The 22,363-nt window shown below is 33.9% G+C and overlaps 2 protein-coding genes and 1 pseudogene across 2 annotated transcripts in view; 2 read left to right on the top strand and 1 right to left on the bottom strand.

Annotated features, from left to right (window-relative positions):
* LOC118265165 (ATP-binding cassette sub-family G member 1) overlaps positions 1-17,000 on the top strand; it is a 41,392-nt gene extending 24,392 nt beyond the window's left edge. The window contains exons 4-13 of the mRNA XM_035577891.2: positions 2,041-2,233; positions 3,133-3,278; positions 5,385-5,623; positions 9,439-9,585; positions 10,098-10,252; positions 11,544-11,712; positions 12,676-12,776; positions 13,775-13,930; positions 14,332-14,515; positions 14,997-17,000. Coding sequence (XP_035433784.2) covers positions 2,041-2,233; positions 3,133-3,278; positions 5,385-5,623; positions 9,439-9,585; positions 10,098-10,252; positions 11,544-11,712; positions 12,676-12,776; positions 13,775-13,930; positions 14,332-14,515; positions 14,997-15,151 — 1,645 coding nt within the window. The 3' untranslated portion in view covers positions 15,152-17,000. The remainder of the gene's footprint in view (positions 1-2,040; positions 2,234-3,132; positions 3,279-5,384; positions 5,624-9,438; positions 9,586-10,097; positions 10,253-11,543; positions 11,713-12,675; positions 12,777-13,774; positions 13,931-14,331; positions 14,516-14,996) is intronic.
* Positions 3,455-3,526, bottom strand: LOC126912709 (U6 spliceosomal RNA; annotated as a pseudogene).
* A 2,176-nt stretch (positions 17,001-19,176) lies between the features above and the next one.
* LOC118265166 (ATP-binding cassette subfamily G member 4) overlaps positions 19,177-22,363 on the top strand; it is a 40,924-nt gene continuing 37,737 nt past the window's right edge. Inside the window, exon 1 of the mRNA XM_035577892.2 lies at positions 19,177-19,286. The gene's annotated coding sequence lies outside the window, so the exon portion shown is untranslated. The remainder of the gene's footprint in view (positions 19,287-22,363) is intronic.

Raw genomic sequence — 22,363 nt, 5'->3', positions numbered from 1 at the left:
AGTTTCGAGTCACAGAGGGACTCTATAGGCTATAGTAGGCTGTGCGACGTCGCCGCGTCTGTCACGTTTACTCAATAATGAAGAGTCAATAACCTTAAAACAACTAAAAAATAAATAATTAAAAACAAAAGTTTTATCACTGTTGCATGATTAATGCAGGTTCTACGAGTATGGCTGCCTAACCATAACATTATTATTATTTTCAAAAATTTACGTGTCGCCTACCTGATGACTTATTAAAATTTTTGTTATTCGTTTTGTTACATAATTAATGCCGTTTTTATTTAAATACTATCAATGTTTATTTTTTCATATAATTTTATTTGATTTTTCAAACTTTTAAAACTTAAGCACTACATCACAAACTCTATAGATAGATAGATAGTATATAACAATATTCGAAATTCGAAAGTTTAAACTAAAAAGAAAAAAAACAATTTTACCTCATTACGGTCATTATGTCCACGACATTTGACGTTTGTATCTTTAGAAAGTTTCAATTGAGACTCAAGTCTAAGCATAAGTACCTATTATAAATGCGAAAGTTTTAGGGTCTACCTTTATTAGTAGAATTTTTTTGGTCATAATTTTATTTTGCATAACAACGCATGGCAGAAACTTCATTTCGCAGAAAATCATTTGGTATACCATCATTTGCAATACATTAAAAACGCATAATTTTGTAAGTCAGAATCATCTTTAGGCATAAATTGATACGCATAATAATTGAAAGGTAGAACCATCATATTGCAGAATGTTCACTGTCAGAATCGTCTTTTTGCATAAATTTCATAACCATAATAATTAAAAAGTAGAACCATCATATCTCAGAATGTTCACAGTTAGAATCGTCTTTTGGCATACTTTTAATATCCATAATAATTAAGAGACTCATCTATCACGCAAGCATGCAGCATGCAAGCAAGCATGCAGCATGCAAGCAGGCTTGCAACAAGCATGCAGCGTGCAAGCAAGCATGCAGCGTGCAAGCAAGCATGCAGCAAGCAAGCAAGCATGCAAGCAAGCAAGCAAGCAAGCATGCAAGCAAGCAAGCAGCATGCAAGCAAGCAGCATGCAAGCAAGCATGCAGCATGCAAACAGCATGCAAGCAAGCATGGTTTCTGTCACGGCTCCGGCGCTGCGGGGCTCCGGCGGCCCCACGCGCGCTAATCGTCGCAGACGGCTTTCGCTCACCACCGCAGCTGAGGCTTGTTGGCCGGCTTCGCCGGCCAGCCTCAGCCGCGGCGGCTCGCTCTTAGCCGCCTGCTCCTCAGCCCGCGGGCCGCCTCGCCCCTCCGCGCCTACGCGATTTTAAATTGCACTCTAGGGGTAGGGCAGACAAGACTACGTGCAGTCGGTTTTGCAGCGATTCAGTTCTGTCACTTCACTAACTTTTATTCTACCATCTTCTTAATATGCCAAGTGAAATTATGCCAAACAATCGTCGCTCTAAATAAACGTTATGTGAAACAAAATTAAGCTTTGCCAAACGTTATTATGCCAAATAAAATTCTACCATCTTAAAAGTATGCCTTTGTAAATTCGGACATATAAACATTCGGCAAAACAATAATTATATTAAACAATTTTTATGCCATATGTATATTCGTTTAAAGAAGATTCTGCCAGGTGTGTTATGCCAAACAAATTTCGGAGCATTAAAATTCTGCCAGATAGAGGGAACCCAAAGTTTTAATGTACCTATACAATATGGTTTTAAACTTGTCTGTAATTCAGTGGCTAGCTAACCAAAATATCTTAATAGATGTAGTCCAGAAATGTATACAGATTACAGACATTCTTATTTTTTTTATTTGTTTGAGTATGTTTGGCCGCTATCTCGCCTGATGGTAAGTGATGATGCGGCCTACGATGGAGCACGTCTGCCCATAAGCAACCTAATCACTCGGGCTTTGTACAAGTTCCGAGAATTTGTACAATTCCTTTTTCGAACTTACGTATTACGTCAGAACTTTTTGTTTAGTATAAGTAAAGCCCTACCTATATTTAACTTTCTCATATAATTTCCTTTGTCCTTAGAACCCGTGGTGCAAAAGGCGAGATATCCGTGAATGGAATATGCGCCTGCGCCTCGAAGTCGACCGGCCGCGGAGGAGCGCGCTACATCAGACAACATGACGATCTTCGTGAACATCTGACAGTGTACGAAGCCATGTCTCTTGCTGCTGCACTGAAACTGGCTGATTTTAATGCCCATGAGAGGAAGGAAAAGGTAAATTAATATATAATCGTTATAATTTACAACATTTGAAAGCATTATAAGAGAACCATACATAATCATGTTATAATAAAAAAGGTGTTCATGTCAAAGATCACCTTTCGTTTAAACTTTTTAGATCCACTCGATTCAAGCAGTTTCATTCAGCACATTTAAAAATTGGAATACAATCTGATAGAAAGTCATCCTCCATTTTTTTTTTCATTTCATTGGCACTCTTATTGCCTTAGTCATAGAAAAAATATTAGCCAAACAATAGGTAGTCTTGGGCTCTGAAAATTAGGTTAGATAGAAAGTTTAAAGACTTATATTCTATAAGCGTGAATTATAATAGCAAACTGCGAATTCTTCATAGAAAGTGACTAATAGAATTATTCACGCTTTTAACATTCACACGTTAAAATGCCTGTACACAATTTAGCAATTACTTTTACAATTGACGATCGCCATATAGATTGGAGCTTCAATTGTTTTAAATGGTAAAGTGTCTTTATGAAATTGAACTCAATAGTCATAGAATTGATAGTGTCCTACTTTCTGAATATTAATTGAAGTGAAATGCCAATAACATGGATTGATGGTTTTCACCATGAAGCAAGTACAAAGAGGAGTTGTTATAATGTAGTTGCGCACTGTGCCAAAAAAAAAAGTTAGATAGGTTACAAACGGTCATAAAATTAATCCATTAAAATGTGGACAATTGGCAACGTTTTGGTAGTAAGGGGCCGTTAGATGCAAAATAAAGACAGAACCAGAACCGAAACTATCAGAATTTGTGAATTACACACAGAGTTGCTCCGTTGCGGTATTCGACCCGCTACACGTTGCACGGCAGCCAGTTGCCCAGCCACCTTATCAACTGTGCAGTCAACTTAATGAAACTCTCTTTCCAGGTTCACGAGATCCTCGCCTTGTTAGGTTTGAGTAATGCATCACTAACCCTCTGCCGAGACCTGTCCGGAGGTCAGAGGAGGCGACTGGCTGTGGCCTTGGAACTACTCTCCGACCCCTCGCTCATGTTCCTCGATGAACCTACCACGTAAGTACTACATAACTAAATTGTACTTTCCTAGACTATAATGCATTTTTTAAACTCTTTTGGATGTCAAGCTGTTAGTTTTTTTTAATTCTATTCAAATTAGTCGGGAGTAATTACGCACTCTTGGTACGTGCCCTTGTCATACATATTTTTTTACAATATATCAAAAACATAGAACTTGCATGGAACGCTTCACGATTTTGTGTGTCATGGTTGCGCAGGGGCCATGCTAATCTTCTCTGTATCAAGGAGTTAGTTTACATTCCTCCTATCTTATTCTCTTACAATATACTTCCTAGTTCTTGCTAATAAAAATGCAGTTCTCACTATTTTACTATTATATTCAGGTACAGGAATAGGTTATTTTTGTTAGTTTAACACTTCGTTATTACATCATAAAGTATCACATATGATGTAAGTATCAACTAAAAAGGAAAGCTTAGTCTTGAGGTCAATGACATTTCGAAAGCAGCCCTATAAGAAAACACGTGTTTGCTTAACAGGAAAAATCTTCATTTCAATTGCTCTGGTACGGAATAAAGATTTCTTTAGAAAACTACAGCTACTCATTTAATAACATTTGTATTGAAAAACATTTGTATACAATAAATGTATACGACATTTGTATACAAAGGATATATACAAAAAACGTATAAAAAAGATGTTACCATCCTTTTCTCAATTACGATCCCAATTAAAGAACATTTAAATCAAAGTCGAAACAGTTAAATGCATTCCTGTTGCTCTACATCACGTAAACCTCAAGGCCGTCGATGACCGTCAAAGTCATGGTACAGTCGCCCGGTCAATGCATTAGTACTGACCTTCATCATGTCCGTATTCCGTGAGCATTGGGACGAGAACCTTCGATCTAATTTAACTCATAATGTATATAATGCGTGTTGCTGTTACATTTGAGTTTCTCTTCCAAACAGTTCTATATGGTTTTTATTAACATCAAGAGTCAGTACGACTTATCGCTAGACTAAATGGGCTTCGTCGCTCTTTAGATGTATAGCTATCTGCAAACGAGCTATCTCCTTTAAAATGTTTATTACAGAGCGCTTGGGTTTATTACTTGGCTGATCACTATACTATCTTTTCTAATAATAAAATTCTTCAGTGAGACCCAGTAAGGATTTCTAAGTGCCGGAATCGAAATTAGTAAATTTTCATTAACTAAAACAGCTTTAGTTACAAAAATAATCTATTAAGCTCTTCCCATTCTAACCATGAAACTAACCTACGCGATTATATTTTTGTGGCACAATGCCATTTTTCATGTGTAAACTGAGATTTCCCGATTAGATATGTAATAGTTTGTTTTACCAAACAATGATGTATTGTGATATAAATCGGCCACGGTCAGGATGACGCAGATTATCCGCTGTTTTACTTGCTTTAAGGAAAATCATTGGCTTGACATTGACTTTCAGATATACCCTGGCTACTTGGTACCTTTGTATAGGTACTTCATTTATCCTGTTTTATTTAGGTACATCCTAATAAACCTTAGGTACTAAAGAATTGTATTAATATCACTACATTTATTATTTACCCATTCTTTCTTCCTTCTTAGTATGTTGCGTAAATCGTTATTTAAGTACTTCTTACATATATGCCACAAAAGAAGTTAAGGCATTCTTGATTAACTAAAACAATTAGACCCTATAAACCAACTTAACCCTAACCCTAATCCACCAATTAATCTGCGCAGCGGTAACTAAACCACTAAATAAGCGATACATACGCATGGTACGGATCAATTCTAGAACTGCAGTATACACACTATGCATTTGTTCTACATTTAGAGTTAGGACCCTTCGCAATACAAAGTCAATGTCAAATTATATTTTTCAACTAGCAAACCTGGCGAACTTCGTTTCGCCTACAATGATTTTCCCTGTTTTCCTGCTTTTCTCTTTATTTTTTTAATTTTTTCTTTGCTATCAACCTTTCGGAGCCAGAGACCTTTCCAACGAACGCAAAACTGTGGAAATCGGTATGTGCGTTCGGGAGTTATAGCGTCAGGAAGGAAAACCTGATTAGACCTAGATTAGATTTGAAAGTCAACAATTTATTTTAACTATATTTTTTTCTTTACAGCGGCTTAGATTCATCAGCATCAGCATCTCTGATAGCTCTGCTGAACAACCTCGCGAGGGGTGGGAGGACGCTCATAGCCACCATCCACCAGCCCTCAGCCCTCATCTTCGAGAAGATTGACACCGTGTACTGCTTGCAAGCAGGGAGGACGTTGTATAATGGACCCAGAAGCAGTTTGGTGCCAGCTCTAGCCAGTGCTGGGATGACGTGTCCAGCGTACCATAACCCTGCTGATTTCTGTGAGTATAATAATCTATGTTACTAGCTTCTGCCCGCGACTTCGTCTGTGGAAAATTAAAAAATTTAGAGTTGTACTACCTCTAACATTTAGGGGGATGAAAAATAGATGTTGGCCGATTCTCATAGATACCGGATAAGCACAAAAAAATTCATCAAAATCGGTCAAGCCGTTTCGGAGGAGTATGGCAACGAAAACTGTGACACGAGAATTTTATACCTATATTAGATTTTTTACCTTATAAACTAAGCAGTATCTACATAAGGAAAGCAGCGTAAATAGTTATAGTGCCTATGCCTGTACCTAGTTACATTTTACCCATACTTATTTTGCGACAAACGTGGAATGAATGAATAACCTATTTACTACCTGAATTTGATTTCTATAAAGAAACCTAACATTAAAATATCCTCATAGGCACATCAGAGGTTCAGTTTGCTTGAAAAAATCAAAATCGAATCTACATTAATGTTTGTTACTTTTTTATATCGGCTTTTATCCCCGAAGGGGTAGGCAGGGGTGCACATTAGGGCACTTAATGGCACTGTACAATGTACATTCACTTTTTATAATTTATGTTTTAAGTCCCATGTGGTGGTGAGCCTATAGCCAAAAACCGGGAACATTTCCAAATTCCGTGCTACTACTGAGAAATTCTCGACAAACGGTAAAAAGCCCGAGACCCCTAGCAAGGCTGTCACACTTGCAAACACTCGGCCAACGAGGCAGATGTTTGTAACTATAATATTAAATTGCTTTCAAAATAACTACAAATACTTACATCAACCGATTATAACATTTGTCAATCAATAGTCGTACCAGACGGCTCGTGGTATAAAAATACATTTTTAATAAGACCTTATTGATTAGTACTGGACTTTGTAACAAGGTGAGTTCCAGTTTTCTGTTGATTACTGTGACCCATAAATATGCCGCAGCCCTTTTACGCAACCAATTACGCAATTGTATTGAGTTTGGTTGAAAATATCGTATCGACTAGATATGTAAATTAGTGACTAGTGTACAGACAGAAAGTAATTACTTAATTGATATTGGACAATCTCGTTAGTTCCTGAGAAAAGTCTCACAAGGTTGTACCTCTAACTAGAAGCAGGAAATGTTGTGGATATAAATAATAATCTTCAAAATAAAATGTTTATCGTCAAAGTCAAAATCAAAACGTGTATTTTAATTAAGTTTTAATTTTAAACACTTTTAAAACATCAAATTGGATTATCCGTCAGTCTGGCCGTCATTGAAGATAAGTAGAGTAAAAGAGTTCTACAAGTCGTACTCGTATTAGTCGTAATCATATTATTTATTTGTATTGTACCAGCGCTAAATACATCAATATATGTGTCACATTAGTGTTCCTTGTTTGACTAATATGGATATCAGAACATCAATGTACACGAATCGAATATTTTAATACCCATAAGGTCCCTATCCAAGTACAAACACCATACTCATCACCTTACAATCTGTTATACTTGTACCTACAATAGATTTTCAACCAAATTGTTCTGTAATTAAAGTTTAAAGTCTATTTAATAGTAGGATAGGTTGACGTGCCGGTGTCTGCACACGCATACGCAACTAATACTCATTAATTAAATACATAGTCGGTTTTATTGTCTATCAATCCATTATGTTAGACAGTTAAAACTATTGACAGTAATTTACGATCAATTTATAGGTACTTATAAATTATTTTGTTCAAACAGTAACCATACGAATGAATATTAAATAAAAAGAAATTATTTAAATTTTCTTTTACACAAACTAATGCGTTTTATGTAAATTAAAAATACTCTTAACTGACGAGCATGCATGAAAAGACTGATGACTGTTGATGAAGCGAAAGATGTATGTAAGATTCGTAGCAAAGAGACAACGGAACGCCCGTTGTCTCTGCCTACCCCTATGGGAGACAGCCGTAAGGCTATACATGTACTTATAATAAGTTTTATGGTATAAATGATGATATGAAAAACGTAGTAGATGATCTAATTCTATAATTACGGTAAGTGCAATAGGACAAGCCATTGTTTTCTCATCTAGAAAAAATCTACAAAGAATTTAATAGTTTAATAACACTCATCCTGTCACGATATCCATTACCATAAAAGTGTAACTAGTTGATAATACAGATTAAACCATAAAATAAACGTTTTATCATTAAAAAATACAATACAAAAATTTTCCTTGTGAAACTGGTATTTATAAACATACATAAATATACGTTCTAACGCTTAAAACCACTGAACCAATTTTGATAGATTTTGCTGGGAGATAAACGAGTCTCTAAAGACAACAACATTATACCTAGACCAACAAATAAAAAACACACTAGGTATACCTAGATTATTAAAGAACATTTTATTTTTATTTTTGAAGAAACTCTAATAAGTATGAGAATTTATGTGCACCGTATATATAAATAGATTCTACCTACGGTTCCCTAGAATTTATATCTAGTGTACCTAGGCTTGCGTAATAGGTATCTCCTAGAAAGTCTCACATACTTTTGCTCGACTATTACAAACTTGATCCTTAACTTCCTTATTTTCTCCATGGATGACATAACAAGGGCAAGAAAAGGGTTTTTATATAACATACAACATATATACAATTTGATTTACATAGAGAATGCAACAAATCCAATAAGTACTTACATCACAAGTTTAGATACATTTCATTAGCACGCGCGCATAAAGTTCAAAAATACCTCTTCCGATAACTAGGGCGCGGGCGCCTTGCTGCTATAACAGCTGATCACGCGAAAGAACGTGTGTTATATTGTATTATATTTCTCTTAAGTATCATCATCCTATTATGTCTACAAATTACTCATTAGGTACATTACTATTAGCTAAAGATGAAACAAGAAATGTAGAAATAATTTATGTAACATCACGATCTTTCACTGTTATGTTATGTTATGAGAATGTTACAACATCTTCCCGCTCTTTGTTAATACTTCTTCTATCATAATATTATGCACTGTTATTGGAAAAAAGGTGTGCATTAAATACTAGTAGTCTTGTTTACATGAATAGACTTTCATAATAAAACATTTGATTATTAAAAATTTTCTTGTCCAAAAAAAATTTAATTCTCTGTTTGACCCATATTTATGTATGTTTGTGCGCGATTATCTCGCGTTTGACTGAACCGATTTTGATGCGGTTTTCAGGATAGTATTTTTTTCAGAATTAGTAGAAAGTAACCTAACTTAAAAAAATTGATGGCACTATAACTTTTTGAAAAGTTTTTATTCTCAAGTCTCTTTATTTTAATGGCACCTAGCCTCTACCATATTTTTTGTATTTCTTTAATTTTGTTCTGACATTAAATTGTTGGTCAGTATATTTTAATTCATAAGACCTTTTCAGCTTCTTAATCGATTACCATTCCTAACAGTCAGGATAGAGGCGGTCAACTCGCTTCAAACCATAAAGTCTTAAGGAGAAAAACTAACTATTTTATCTACAACCTCGAACAAACCTGATTAAGGCCGTTTTGATATCTTCATAAAATACTACACATAGGCCTATTAATTACGTAGATAGCCGTATCTCTTAATACCGGAAGATTAACGGACGGACAGCAACATCCAAAAAATGATAATTATTATTTTATTTCTGTATATTGTCTAGTCCTACTTTTAACGGAACTATTTATTTTAAACTTACAATTTCCCCTTATTAAATTGGTTTTTAAAATACAATATTATGTTTTAACGCGTTCCAATTAAGTTGAAAATATAATTGCTTGTTTAACAAAACATTAACCTTATTTATTTCTTTTTTTCAGTAATGGAAGTAGCATCAGGGGAATACGACGTGGATTTGGTGAAAAGCGCTCAAATTATGAGCCGGTTTAAACCAGATCTAACTGCTAATGGCAACAGCAGTTGGGAAAGTCACATTCCTACTATACCTGCACTGCCCAGCCCTCTAGGTACGTGACTTAAGTACTGAAACTGGTTTTCCACTTTAAAGAGACCTGTGGAAAAGTTTGTTTAACGAATAACGTATACTTAGTCTTAAAATATGAAATAAATAGAGCACTATTTAGTTTTTTTTTTTGTAATGAATTGTATGAATGACGATTTGACGATGCTTGTAATGATTTTTTTTATGTCGTCATGCCTCTTATCCCCATTGAGATAGGCAAAGGTGCTCATTATAACACGTAATACCACTGTACAATGTACACCCACTTTTTTACAATTTATTTTATAAATCCCATGTAATAGGTGGTGAGCCTATTGCTGGGCACATTTCTTGACTCCGTACTACTACTGAGAAATTTTCAAAAAACTAAAAAAAAGCCCAGCAATTCTTCGTCCGACCTGGGAATCAAACCCAAGACTCCTTGCCCGGCCCCACTTGCAACCACTCAGTCAACGAGGCAGTCAAAGGTTTGTAACGATTGACGCGATAAATGAACATTTAATGTTTCGTTTACAGATATAAGATCAGACTTGAAACAAAAGCAGTCGTTGCTGAGCCCAAACAGCTACAAACAGCGGAAACTATCAAAGAATATTTACAGACAATCTGGACTATTGCGACAAACATGGATTCTTCTATATAGGAACTACTTAATGACTACGAGAAACTATGTAAGTACAGCGAAATATTAAATTATACCTATTTGTCATTTTGATACCAAAAACACAATGCCTAGGGCTCCAACAAAAAAAAACAAAGGTGAAAAAAAACAATTTGTGTCCATGTCCTGACTGGTGACTCGTCTGCTCGTTTGCCACCTATTCCATAAAAAAAAACATAATCTAATTAGAAGCCTCGTAAAACTCTATTTTGCCATCTAGAAAGACAAGTTCCCTTTAATGAAGTCGGTTTTCAATAGCTTAGAAAACATACTATAGTCGATTGGTCCAGCTTTAGTTTTTCTTACCTACAACCCTTAGAAAATAGTCGTCCGTCTTGACACATGAGTTTCTACAATTAATTTTCGTTAATGTAAGCCATTGTAGGCTATTGTATCGTTCATTGATCACCCTGGCCTATTGTTATCGCTGTAATCTAAAATTGACCAAACAATGCTAAGAACTCTTCAAATATTCAGTTCAGCGATCTTATGGCGGCAAAAAACGTTTCCATTTCAAGTCACAAAAAATGTGCCAAAATAAAGTAAATATCTGCATATTTTTCCTGTATATGAGCACCTAAATGTCTCAATAATAATTTCGGAACTATAGAAAATACACCTTACTTAAAAAGGAATAAATACACATTCGAATACTTTCTTATCTTTTTGACTATTAGAACAGTTATCTCAAATCACGCGAGTTTGACCCACACCACGCCTAGCCAATGTTTTTATTTTATCTGTGGTCACGTGTCGAAAAACGTGGGAAACCTTTAACTTCTGATAAAAAAAAATAAGTACGTAGATAAAAAATCAGCCCATATTTTTTGCTTTCTAATTAACGGAGACGTTAGTACCTAACTGCCGCACTCAGAGACATTTAGTGATTACTTAAACTATTCCTTAGTAACAATTTTGTTTCGAACACAATTGCCAAATTGGGAAGTGACCATTAAATGAATCTGAGTACGGTCGAAAGTGGCTTAAATAGTTAAAAACACAACCCTCCTTCTGGCGCAGTCGGGTAAAAAGAATACATTATGTCAGTCTAATAATAAATGTAGCGTGATATTTGAAATGACATAATTTCGCTTGATGAGTGGGTAAAATATTATAGAGGTTTTTATTTTATTGAAAATTATTGTTTCTTTGTAACGAATAAACTCAAGAACTACTAAACACTTTTTGAAAACACTCTTACAACAATACTAATAGAAATCGTCACGCCTTTTATCCCCTTAGGGGTAGGCACAGGTGCACATTATGGCACGTACTAATAGAAACTTTTCTTTTATTTCCAGTCGTTATTCATGTACCGTGTTGCTGCGCACGTGGTCATCGCTCTAATCTTCGGCTACCTGTACTTAGGGGTAGGCAGTGAAGCAGGCTCTGTGCTCGGCAACTACGTCTACCTATATGGATCCATGCTGCTTGTCGTTTACACTGGAAAAATGTCTGTCACGTTATCATGTAAGTATTTATTTTATTTGAAGAGTTTTATGTCAATTGTGTTATTTCCTCAAAAAATAAACCCTTGTTGTCCATTTCTTTTTGTGACTATCTGCGGATTATAACATAACTTATATATGTTTGTTGTTAGCATATTTTTTTATCTGCACTATACAACTTTGCTTATCCTTAACGTTAAATAATGTGATATTTTGTCGCCATGATTCCTACTTTTACTAAATAATTATGTCGTTAGTCGTACTGCCGTCTTCAGAGACATTTACTCAAACGATTTATTTCTAACAATTTTGGTCGAAAAGCAATTGTTAAAGACTGGGTTAAGTAACCATCAAATGATTACTATAACCAGTAAATGTATACTTTAGTTCATAAAGATGACAAAATATCTGACAAAATCTCTGTCTCGTAGTTAACACTAATAATAAAAAGATTAGTGACAGAAAAAATACTGTTACTAAACAGATACTAAATATTCTTCGAAGCCTAAGAGATTAGATTTAATCTGTATCTTCCAAGATAATACCTGCAATTATTTTATAATGCAAGTCATGATTTGACGTACTTAATTATAATATATGTTGGAAAATAACTGATAAGGCCTATTTTTCTGATTAAAATGATATCAAAATATTTATTCTGATAACATAGTATGAAAAATTAAAAATATGAAAATACATAAATTCTCTTGAATTGACATTGATAAATACATACATTGTATGTCAGTTTTATATCTTAGTAAACCAGTATTCAATGCAAAGAAATAACTATAAATACAATGCACTTGTAAAATACAAATTCCCACACATATTTTGTATTCATTTATGGTGTTTGATAACTATAAACTGTGACTATATAGCTTTATTTCTGAGTAGGTCAAAGTTTTATTGAATTTTACTGTAACTTATAATAGTAAATCACATTACATAATATGATATTTATGAGAGTAACTTATCTTGTTTTCAGTTCCTTTAGAAATGGATATTTTGCGAGGAGAGTACTTCAATCGATGGTACAACTTAGGACCGTACATAGTATCGATACTAGCCGTGGAACTACCGTTTCAGGTGAGATTTAAAAAATATGTAGATATTTACATTTACTCATTTTGATGCGGAAACTGGATATAATCTGTTTTATGTTTGTTAGGGATCATTAACTAAACGAATCCAAATGTTTTAATTAATTATTACTGTTTAATTATTTCTAATCGTTTCGACTTATTTATTTCCATGAATAATTTGCAGTACCGTGGTACAGTTTCGACAAAATTGTACCCTTAGTACGAGTTTGCTTTCGAGCGCTCTGATTGGTTGGTTCATTCAAGCCATCCAATCATAGCGCCGAACTTTAAACGTAAAGCAAAGTCATACTAAGGGTACTGTTTAAAATTTTAACTAGTGTCACTGTAGAAATACTTTAGAGACCAATGCCTTTCTACACAATTATTACCGACTTATTACAAAATTTGAATGAATCGTCATTTTATTGTTACGATACTTGTTAATTAAAATTTTACTTTAATAATTAATTATACATTCTTTATGTACTTCCGTGGTTAATCATAGGGTCAAGGTGTGATACATATTGTTCAATACACTATTTAATAGTACACGTGTTCTAAAACGTTTTGGAACTATACTCCTGTACTTTTAATGTAAAAATTCTTTAATTGAAAATCTCAACTAAGAATTAAATCATTAAACTCATATCTGTGGCCTAAGTACGATTTCGCTTTACAATACAAGTTCGAAGCGTGCCTGCGTTCGGCGCTGTGATTGGCTAGCTCCCATGAACCAACCAATCAGAGGCCACAGATAATATGAGGTTCATGATTTAATTCTTAATTAGGTTTTTAAATTGAGATTTTTTACATTCAGATTTTATTAAGCCCTTTGACAGTCATCATCAACAAAAACATCGTGTAATTTATAATCATTTATTTAAAAAACACCGATATCAAAAATATTAAACTGTTTTGCTTCATTGCTATTCTGACCCTCTGAACTAATGTTTTTTATACACGGTTTATGTTACTTTATAGTATTTATTATTAATTTTTCAGATGATATCATGTGTGTCATACGTGGTACTATCTTACTGGCTGACTGACAACCCCTTGGAGCCTACGAGAGCAACCCTGTTCCTTGCCACTATAGTAGCCACGTCACTATGCGCACAGGCATGGGGCTATTTCATCGGATCCACTACTCCTACCAGGGTAAGAAACCTCTAAAATAACTTTTACAACCAACTATTGACTGTAGGATTGCTATTCAAAGTTGCTCATTTTCATTCATTATTTAATTTTGAAAAATATTGGATAGTACTAAGGAATTGTTTTGCAATGTCTGGATAGTCGCTATGTATCAGATAACTTTAAATTAAGAACGCAATTTGTACGCACTATCTGTCACATAACTTTATCGGGCACTTATAGTATGAAGGTGGTGAAACAGAAAATTGTAAGTCATGAATTGGACTACATTAGCTCACTAGTCCGCCTTGCTCTGTCTTACTGAGGTACTACAAAAAAAGCAATATATGTTACCATTTTTTATGAAGAACCTAGAGGTGCTTATAGGTTCAACATGCGTTCTAATAAAAATCCTCTTCTTCCAGATTGCTGTATTCATCGGTCCAGTCCTCGCGTGTTTGTTCTCAGTGTTTGGCTTCTGCCTGGCACTGGTGGACACTCCCTACCAATTCCGCTGGCTCCATCATATTTCATACTTCAGAGCTGGATTCCACGTTGCTGTGCATTCTGTTTACGGATTTAACAGGACTAGAATGCATTGCTCGAAAGGTGAGAAAATTCACATACTTTATGAAACTTGATAACCACCAAAAGGGTATCTAAGGAAATCTGGATACTTTATGAAACTTGGCAAAACATCAAAAGGGTATAAAAGGGCCCTGGTGATGGGCTTGAAATCTCAGCACATAACTAAAGTAGTAAACTGTCCAAAAGTACTCAAAGTATTCAAATATTAAATCCCACCATCTCACTCTGAAAAAAATAATGACTAAGGTGCATCAGTCGTCAATTTGATAAAAAACCTTTAACTTAATGCAAATATGCGATCAACTTTTATTCATTAAAGACCCGAGGGCTTAGTAAAAGTTTGTTTTCCATTTAATGAGATTGAAATGAGAATGCGTTCGGCGTTCGACGTGCCGACCAATCAGAGTAGTTTTGTTTTGGTTCAACGTAAAGCAAACTCGTACTAAGGATACAGTAGATACTAAAGTACTTATATGTATAACAAATGCTCTTATTTTTCCAGAATATTGCCACTACATCACACCAAAGACATTCCTCAAAGAGATGGACATGGAAAACGTTGACATTGGAGAAAATATGGCGCTGGTACTCTCAACGACAGTCCTCATGCACGCTTTGACAGCTGCCGCTCTGTGGTACAGATTAAACAAGAGATGAACAGGGACTAGTTGAACGCCATCTTGAAATATTGGATTGGGTTTTTTAATCTATAATAGTATTAGTTTAGATACCGCGGGGACAGAGTAAGCACGCTTCAACCTCATCCTCACTAGAAACATTTGTTAAGTGACATGTGTCTCCGGAGATATCGGGCGATGTCAAGCGATGTCGGACGACATCGCTGCGACATTGTTGAAACTGTTCCTTGTCGCACAGTCGATGTAGATAATTTTTGTTCTTGGTGGATTAAACAATTAAATATTAATATAAATAATATATAATCCGTCCACACTCTATCACTAATCTTCATTGACTGTGCGACAAGGAACAGTTTCAACAATGTCGCAGCGATGTCGTCTGATGTCACAGGGGACACTTGTCGTTCGAAAAATGTTCCTAGTGAGGACGAGGCTTAAACGTATGACACTGACAAGTTGATTCTTGTTCATTCTGACGAAGCTAATATAATGCTACTTATCTTTTTGAAACTTTTTGTTGTTAGTAAAATTTTATATTAAGCTCTTATTCTCTGTTCACGCGGCCAATAGTTCCCTATTTATTTAGTGATAGCAATGTACTTAGTTTAATTTTAACTATGAAAGAAAAGACAGGCGCTAGTAAATTTGTGATATTTCATTAGGTACTTACGATTGTTTCTGACTAATTTTTGTCGAGTATTTTATGACTTTGTGATTATTTTTGTTCGAAATTGTTTTTTGACTATATTTCGGAAATATCCGAATAACAACAGACCTGTAACAAAATTGACATCGAACATTTATGATCACAAAGGTGTTTTTCATACACGAATACATTTGAATTTTCAATTATAATGTCTTGCCTTATTAAATCACTTTGAGCTAAATCTGTAAGTTAATAATACAGATTATTCTTTATATATTATAGATCTGACTCCATGACTGATAATAATGAATTTATGTAACAATGTCTTTACAATATTTTCCATGTAATAGTTGTTCTATAACTTAGCATTCTTTTGTTTACATTTTTATCTTATTCTTAATTTTCCATATTTTTTATTATTTAAATCATTACACTGATATCATCTTTTTTTAATTATTCTCACACGAATTATAACTGAGCCACACTTGCCTAAAATCATAAATAAATATATATTTTTATAATAATCGTAAGCAAGTATTAAATCCATTATATTTCGCGATATAATGTGAATTATGTAGTAGGTAAATTATTTTTTTATGTGATAATAATTATATTTTAAAGGAATTGTGTTAGATTAATTTATAATTACTTAGTATTAATTGAATAGGTTTATTTTATGACAAATTAAAACTTTGAAATATAGGGCGTATACCTTACGAAAACAATACCTACTGTTAAATTTAAAAACAAATTTGCGAGACATGCTGCTGGTCACGGTTATGATAAACGATAAAAAATTTCCTATACTCAAAAGTAAATAACTTACAATGCATAATTCTACGACAATCCAAAGAGCATTCTAAAGATACAAGTACAAGAATTTCTATAATAAGCAATAATAAGCAAAATATTTTTTTTTTTATTAATTTCCTTGTCACAAAACCAATTTTCCTCATAACAATCGCAAATTTGTTTTTACCTTTTAACAAACAATTAATAGAAACATCAAATTTGACCAATCAGATAGAGTTGGCCATAAGATAAATAAGCCTACTATGTATAATATGAAACAATGACTAATATTTCCGAAGAGTTTCCTAAGTACATATGAATCATATTATGTTTCATATATCTATGATATGAATCTCATAGTGATCGGAGATTTAGTGACTGATAAAATTGAATGACAGCGATTACCGAATAAATAAAATGTATCCAGTGATTAACCGTGTTTTATTAGTAACGACCATTATTTGAAAAGATCACTGTGGATCAGGTGCCCTATGAGTGTACCCTGCCAGTGCCCTTACACTAGAGATGTGCTATTCCACCAAAGAAGTGCTGTGCTACGTTGCTGTGGATGCGTTGAACTTCCACCACTCAAACAAACAAAACAAAACAAACAAATTCATTGATAGCTCAGCAGAAGGAAAGATGCGTGCTCTATAGTACGCACTTAGTTTCACCGCTGAGCTATTACATTTCGGAAGCATAGCTACATAGCACATCTCTAGTGTAAAAGTACACCAAGGGTAATTAATAATATACTTATATTCAGCGCTTGTAAATGTCATAGTATATAGAGGAAGAACTTTCTGGAGGATCATTACCGTAAACTTTTCAACGTCTTTAGCAGAAGAGCGTGTCAATCTCCAGCCTACTATTTACTAGTCATGTATTAAATCCTATTGTAAATAGGACAATTAATTCCTAATTGTGTGTTCTTTTACGGGCTGAGAACATCGAGCATTGGATGGCCAAATATTACCTAACTGACCCTAAGAAACTAGTGATGGACAAGAAATTTTGAATAGACTAATATTGATAATACTTCAGGTGACTCATAATAAAAACTGAAATGTCATGCTTAAGTAACTGCTTATACATATCTATGACATTTCGATTATCCTATGACATCTTTTAGTGTGGGAGAGCAATGCATCATCAGTGATACCACAGCCTCACAGAAAACTGACGTGAAACAACGATTGCGTTGTGTTTCCCAATCTCTCTAATTCCCAAATTCCCAACAATCCTCAAATTCCTAAAGAAAGGCCAAATTAAAAGTACCCTTAACCGACGAGCATGCATGAAAAGACTGATGACTGTTGATGAAGCGAAAGAGGTATATAAGATTCGTAGCAATTGGAGTTTCATTGTCTCTGCCTACCCCTATGGGAGACAGGCGTGAGGTTATATATGTATGTAAAAAATATCTAATATCAACGAAGACCATGACTATTAATCGTGACTTAGGTATTGTAATTAACTGACAATATGACACGATTTTGATAACTGCCTTTAAACCATATTTATTTATTTGCAATCTACCAGTTTCTGCACGAAGAAATGTCTAAGAAAGTTAGCTTAACATTTCATTTAAATATGCATTAGCTACATATAATAATTTACTGCTGATTTAACCAATTATTTCAAAGCGCCTTATATCTCTATAAACGAGTCTGTGTGAGTAATTTTTGCTTTAAAGAAATAGTGTTACGGAAATAACAAAAATACTTGGTCAGTAAATACTTTAATAACTCAGTTAATTTTCTTAGAACTCAATTTAATTTCAGATTTAGAAAAGATAAATAGGATTAATTAGTTTAGCAATAAAATGAGACAATGCTTTTATGAGTCAAGCTGCAAAAAAGAATCGTAGTAGAAAGGATGACTCATCACAGTAAAAATAATATTACTTCGATATCGTAGTGTTTGCGTTAAATACACAAACATTTAGATGTTTGTTATCAGTGAATTTGTACGTTGATGATAGTAGACGAACACCTGGCTCAGATCTGTGAATCATATTGTTTTATTGTGCTGATAAATTAATACTATCTCTGCCCTTTCGAAGAAAGATGAGGAAAATTGAGTATTGAAAGAGATGGAGGTATATCTTTTTCTTTTTCATTGCTTTTGTTTTTTATTTTTAGATTAATAAATACTTTAACTATTGCACTATTTATAGTATTTCATCTCCTTAAGTCTTGAAGTAAATTCGAAATGTTTGGTTGGTTTTTCTCTAATGGTGAATTGAACAAAAATTATTATAACAATCCTTTATTTCAGATTACATTAGACAAAACCTAAAGAAAATGCAAAAGACAGAAGAATTTACTAATAAACATCCACATAGTATCAAAAATATTACTATTAATGACTATCACACCAGCTGGACAAAGGCACGTGCTTATCATTTTGGATCTAAACACAGGTATATTTAAGTATCACTTTTATCTAACCCAAAACTCGTGATCCAATTGTAAAAATCGGTTTCGATTTTTTGCGATAATAGGTAGTGAGTAAGTAGGTACTTACTATATGTATTACCGTCATACCGTAAGTAAGCAGGGTTGATAAACATACGCTCATCCATATAATAGACATTTAACAGTGCTTCGTCAACACAGACGGTTTTCTCCGAATAAAGCTCCGAATTTTCCGATTTTTTGTGATAGTTTCTTGTTTGTTTTATGGTGTTAGTGAATTGTTTAGTGATTTCAATGTAAGTAGTATTGTATGTTTTTTACCTTTGTAAAAATTTAATGATATTATAATCCCATTCAGTTGGTAGTTCAGCTTTAAAACGATGTTAAAAAAGTATATAATAGATTTGTAGTAACGTCAGGTTTATTCCACATAAGTATCGATAGTGCACGATCTATACATATAATAGTTATTAATTAATTACCTTTAAAATGTATTTTAACTACATGTAGATATAACATGTATAATATTCCATATTTGAAACGCGAAAGATATACGAACTGAAAATTGTCTTCGATAAAGTTTAGGTCCTACCAACAGGAAATATTTCTTTAATCAGTTGCTTATTATCATATTTTTTATGATATAAGCCGGTAAACGTGCAGACGGATCACCTGATGGTAAGCATGGACACCCGAAACACTAGAGGCTTTACAAGTGTGCTGCCGGCCTTTGGGGGCTAGGAATTTAAAGGTTGTTGGAGAATCGGGGATTGGAAAGATTGGGACGGTAATTGGGCCTCTGGTAACCTCGCTTAAACAACGACATCAAAACAACGCAAGCGTTGTTTAAGTTGTTTTATGTCGGTTTAGTGTGAAGCTCTGGTCACTCCGGTCGAGAGGACCCATATACCGAAGCATGGCTCTCCCATAAATATTTATTATCTTCAGAAAATATTACGTACTTAGGTATACAACGTGTAACAAAATACCCATATACATCAAGAAGCCCTGAAGAATACAGGTTGAATAGAGTCTCTACACGAAGTTTCAGCTAAAAATACGTATAAAAAAAATTTGTACTAAATACTTGGTATCGCATGGTTCTTGATTTTAAATCATACAAACATGTCACAACACTACAGGGATCACTCGCTAATATTACGAAACATTTTTTCTGTCAATCTGATCGCCTAGTACCTGTCTACCTAATTTTGAATCACGCAGCGGCGCGATTTGATAAATTCATAACTTGATACCATGAAAACATGAGTTTAAAAACCCTTACCGTATCGTTTGTTATGTTTTCTAGAAGCCGATTGATATGTATACCCCCTTTTGTTACACGTTGTATACAAGGTAATTATACAAGTTATATTACTTGTATAATTAACATCTACAATAACACAAAACGCAAAAACTGTCCAGTACCTGAACATACAGGAGTCAAATAAAAAATAACCAAACTAATAACAAATTATTTTAATATTTAATTGCTATCAAGATTCAATCTCCGAAATGACAAAAAGTTTGAACAAAAAAGTCATTAACTAACTTTTTATTTTTATTTACTTAAACATTTTAGTGGATAACACATACTTAAGTCACTGTAATTAAAAAACTGGATGTCTTAGAATTGTTTTTATATTTTTCTGATAACTTGTGGGATCTTGCGATCACCTGGTGCCATTTGGACGTTCACTTCAGGGATATCCTGTATACAGTATGAAGATCATTCATATGATTCAAATGAAACTCATTAGTACTCGTCCACAGAAGCATAATACAACTAAATATTTCAACAAAAACCAAAAAAAATCAAACAAAATAAATAACGAAATTAATGAAGTATTAAATTCTATGTGAACAGCTCCATGTTCCTTGACCACAGAAGAGCTGTAATGTTGTAGGTTGACTAGAAATGTTCCGGGCATGTAGCGCAGTAGTTGCAATACTGTATTTGTAAAGAGTGTTCAAATTAGCTCAAAGAGAATAATGTACTTTTTGACTGAGCCTATTATATCGCTGATTTTTCGTATATTGTATAATCAGCCAAAATGATGAAAAGCAAATATGTGGTTTAAATTAAGTCATAAGAGGTTTCTCCATACGGTATATTTCTGTATACATTTAAACAACAGATATAACTAGATGAGACATTAGGAACATAAAGGTATGACAAAGTACCATTTACTTTGTCATATTATGTAAAATTACGTTTGAAAACAATATTAGTCACTAATAATGACATGTGGCATAACTGTAGCGTAAGATAAGGCACGCGACCCACGGCCACGACGTAAAATCTACGCAGTTGCTTTGTGTGAAAGTGTTGCGTTCGTGCGTCTTTGCTCTTAACATTTTGTTCAATGCAAACAACGTTTGTTACGTCATATTTTTGCTGTTTGTTAAATAAATATAATCATAATCAATATAATCATAAAATAAATATAAACTAAATAATAATCAAGATCGGAGCTAATATTATAACTTATATGCTATATTAAATTAGACAAACGATGAAAGAAAACACCGTGAGGAAACTTGGGCTTATAAATTTCTAATTTCGAGCAAGCGTGGATTCAAAAATTCTCGCAGTGGCCCATTTATAGGTTGTTGATGTGATTCAATTAGATATGTAATGATAAATTGCATTGGAAAGAATATTACCTATGTTCAAAACCTGTGCAAACTTAGTTAACAAAAGGTTACTAAGAAGAAAGATTTGGATACAAAAATTATGTAGTAAAATGATTAATGAGGATTTTTACAGACTTAGATTTTTATTGTCCTTTCCCTACCGAACCCCTATCGAATACGGGCAGATAAAGTAGCGTTACTTTACCTATATGAAAGCTCAAAAATACTGAACAAAATATGAAACTTCCACAAAAAACTAAGTAATAGTATTAAAACTCGGATTTTATACTTTACTTAATTCTTAACAGTAAATGCCAAGCTACTAACTGGTATGATTTCCTGGTAACGTGAAAGTTTGCTGGAGTTTCCCACATCGAGTCAGTGCATGTCTTTCAAAGATAATATTGACTTATAATAATCAATTATATTGTGAACTCTTTCACGTCATCAAAATATAAACTTGGGTATCGATTTCCTAGCCCTTCCTAACCCTTGTTTGATAGCGTGTTTGAAATAGATAAGTACATTGGATTATAGATGAAAATATGGAAAGCGCTGACGTCAGATTTGCTTGTAAATATATTAAACCATCGCAATACTAACACACAATTTAGTAATAGCTTTGGAGTAGAGAAGTCAATAGTGCTATGTTCTTTTTATTATATAGGTCGTACTTTAATCCTTAGTCCTTATAATCGTCAAAAAATAATAAATAGAAAACGTGTGAATGCTCATG

This window comes from Spodoptera frugiperda, chromosome 28, assembly GCF_023101765.2.
Source record: "Spodoptera frugiperda isolate SF20-4 chromosome 28, AGI-APGP_CSIRO_Sfru_2.0, whole genome shotgun sequence".
NCBI lineage: Eukaryota > Metazoa > Arthropoda > Insecta > Lepidoptera > Noctuidae > Spodoptera > Spodoptera frugiperda.
This window is presented reverse-complemented; position numbering and strand designations above follow the sequence as displayed.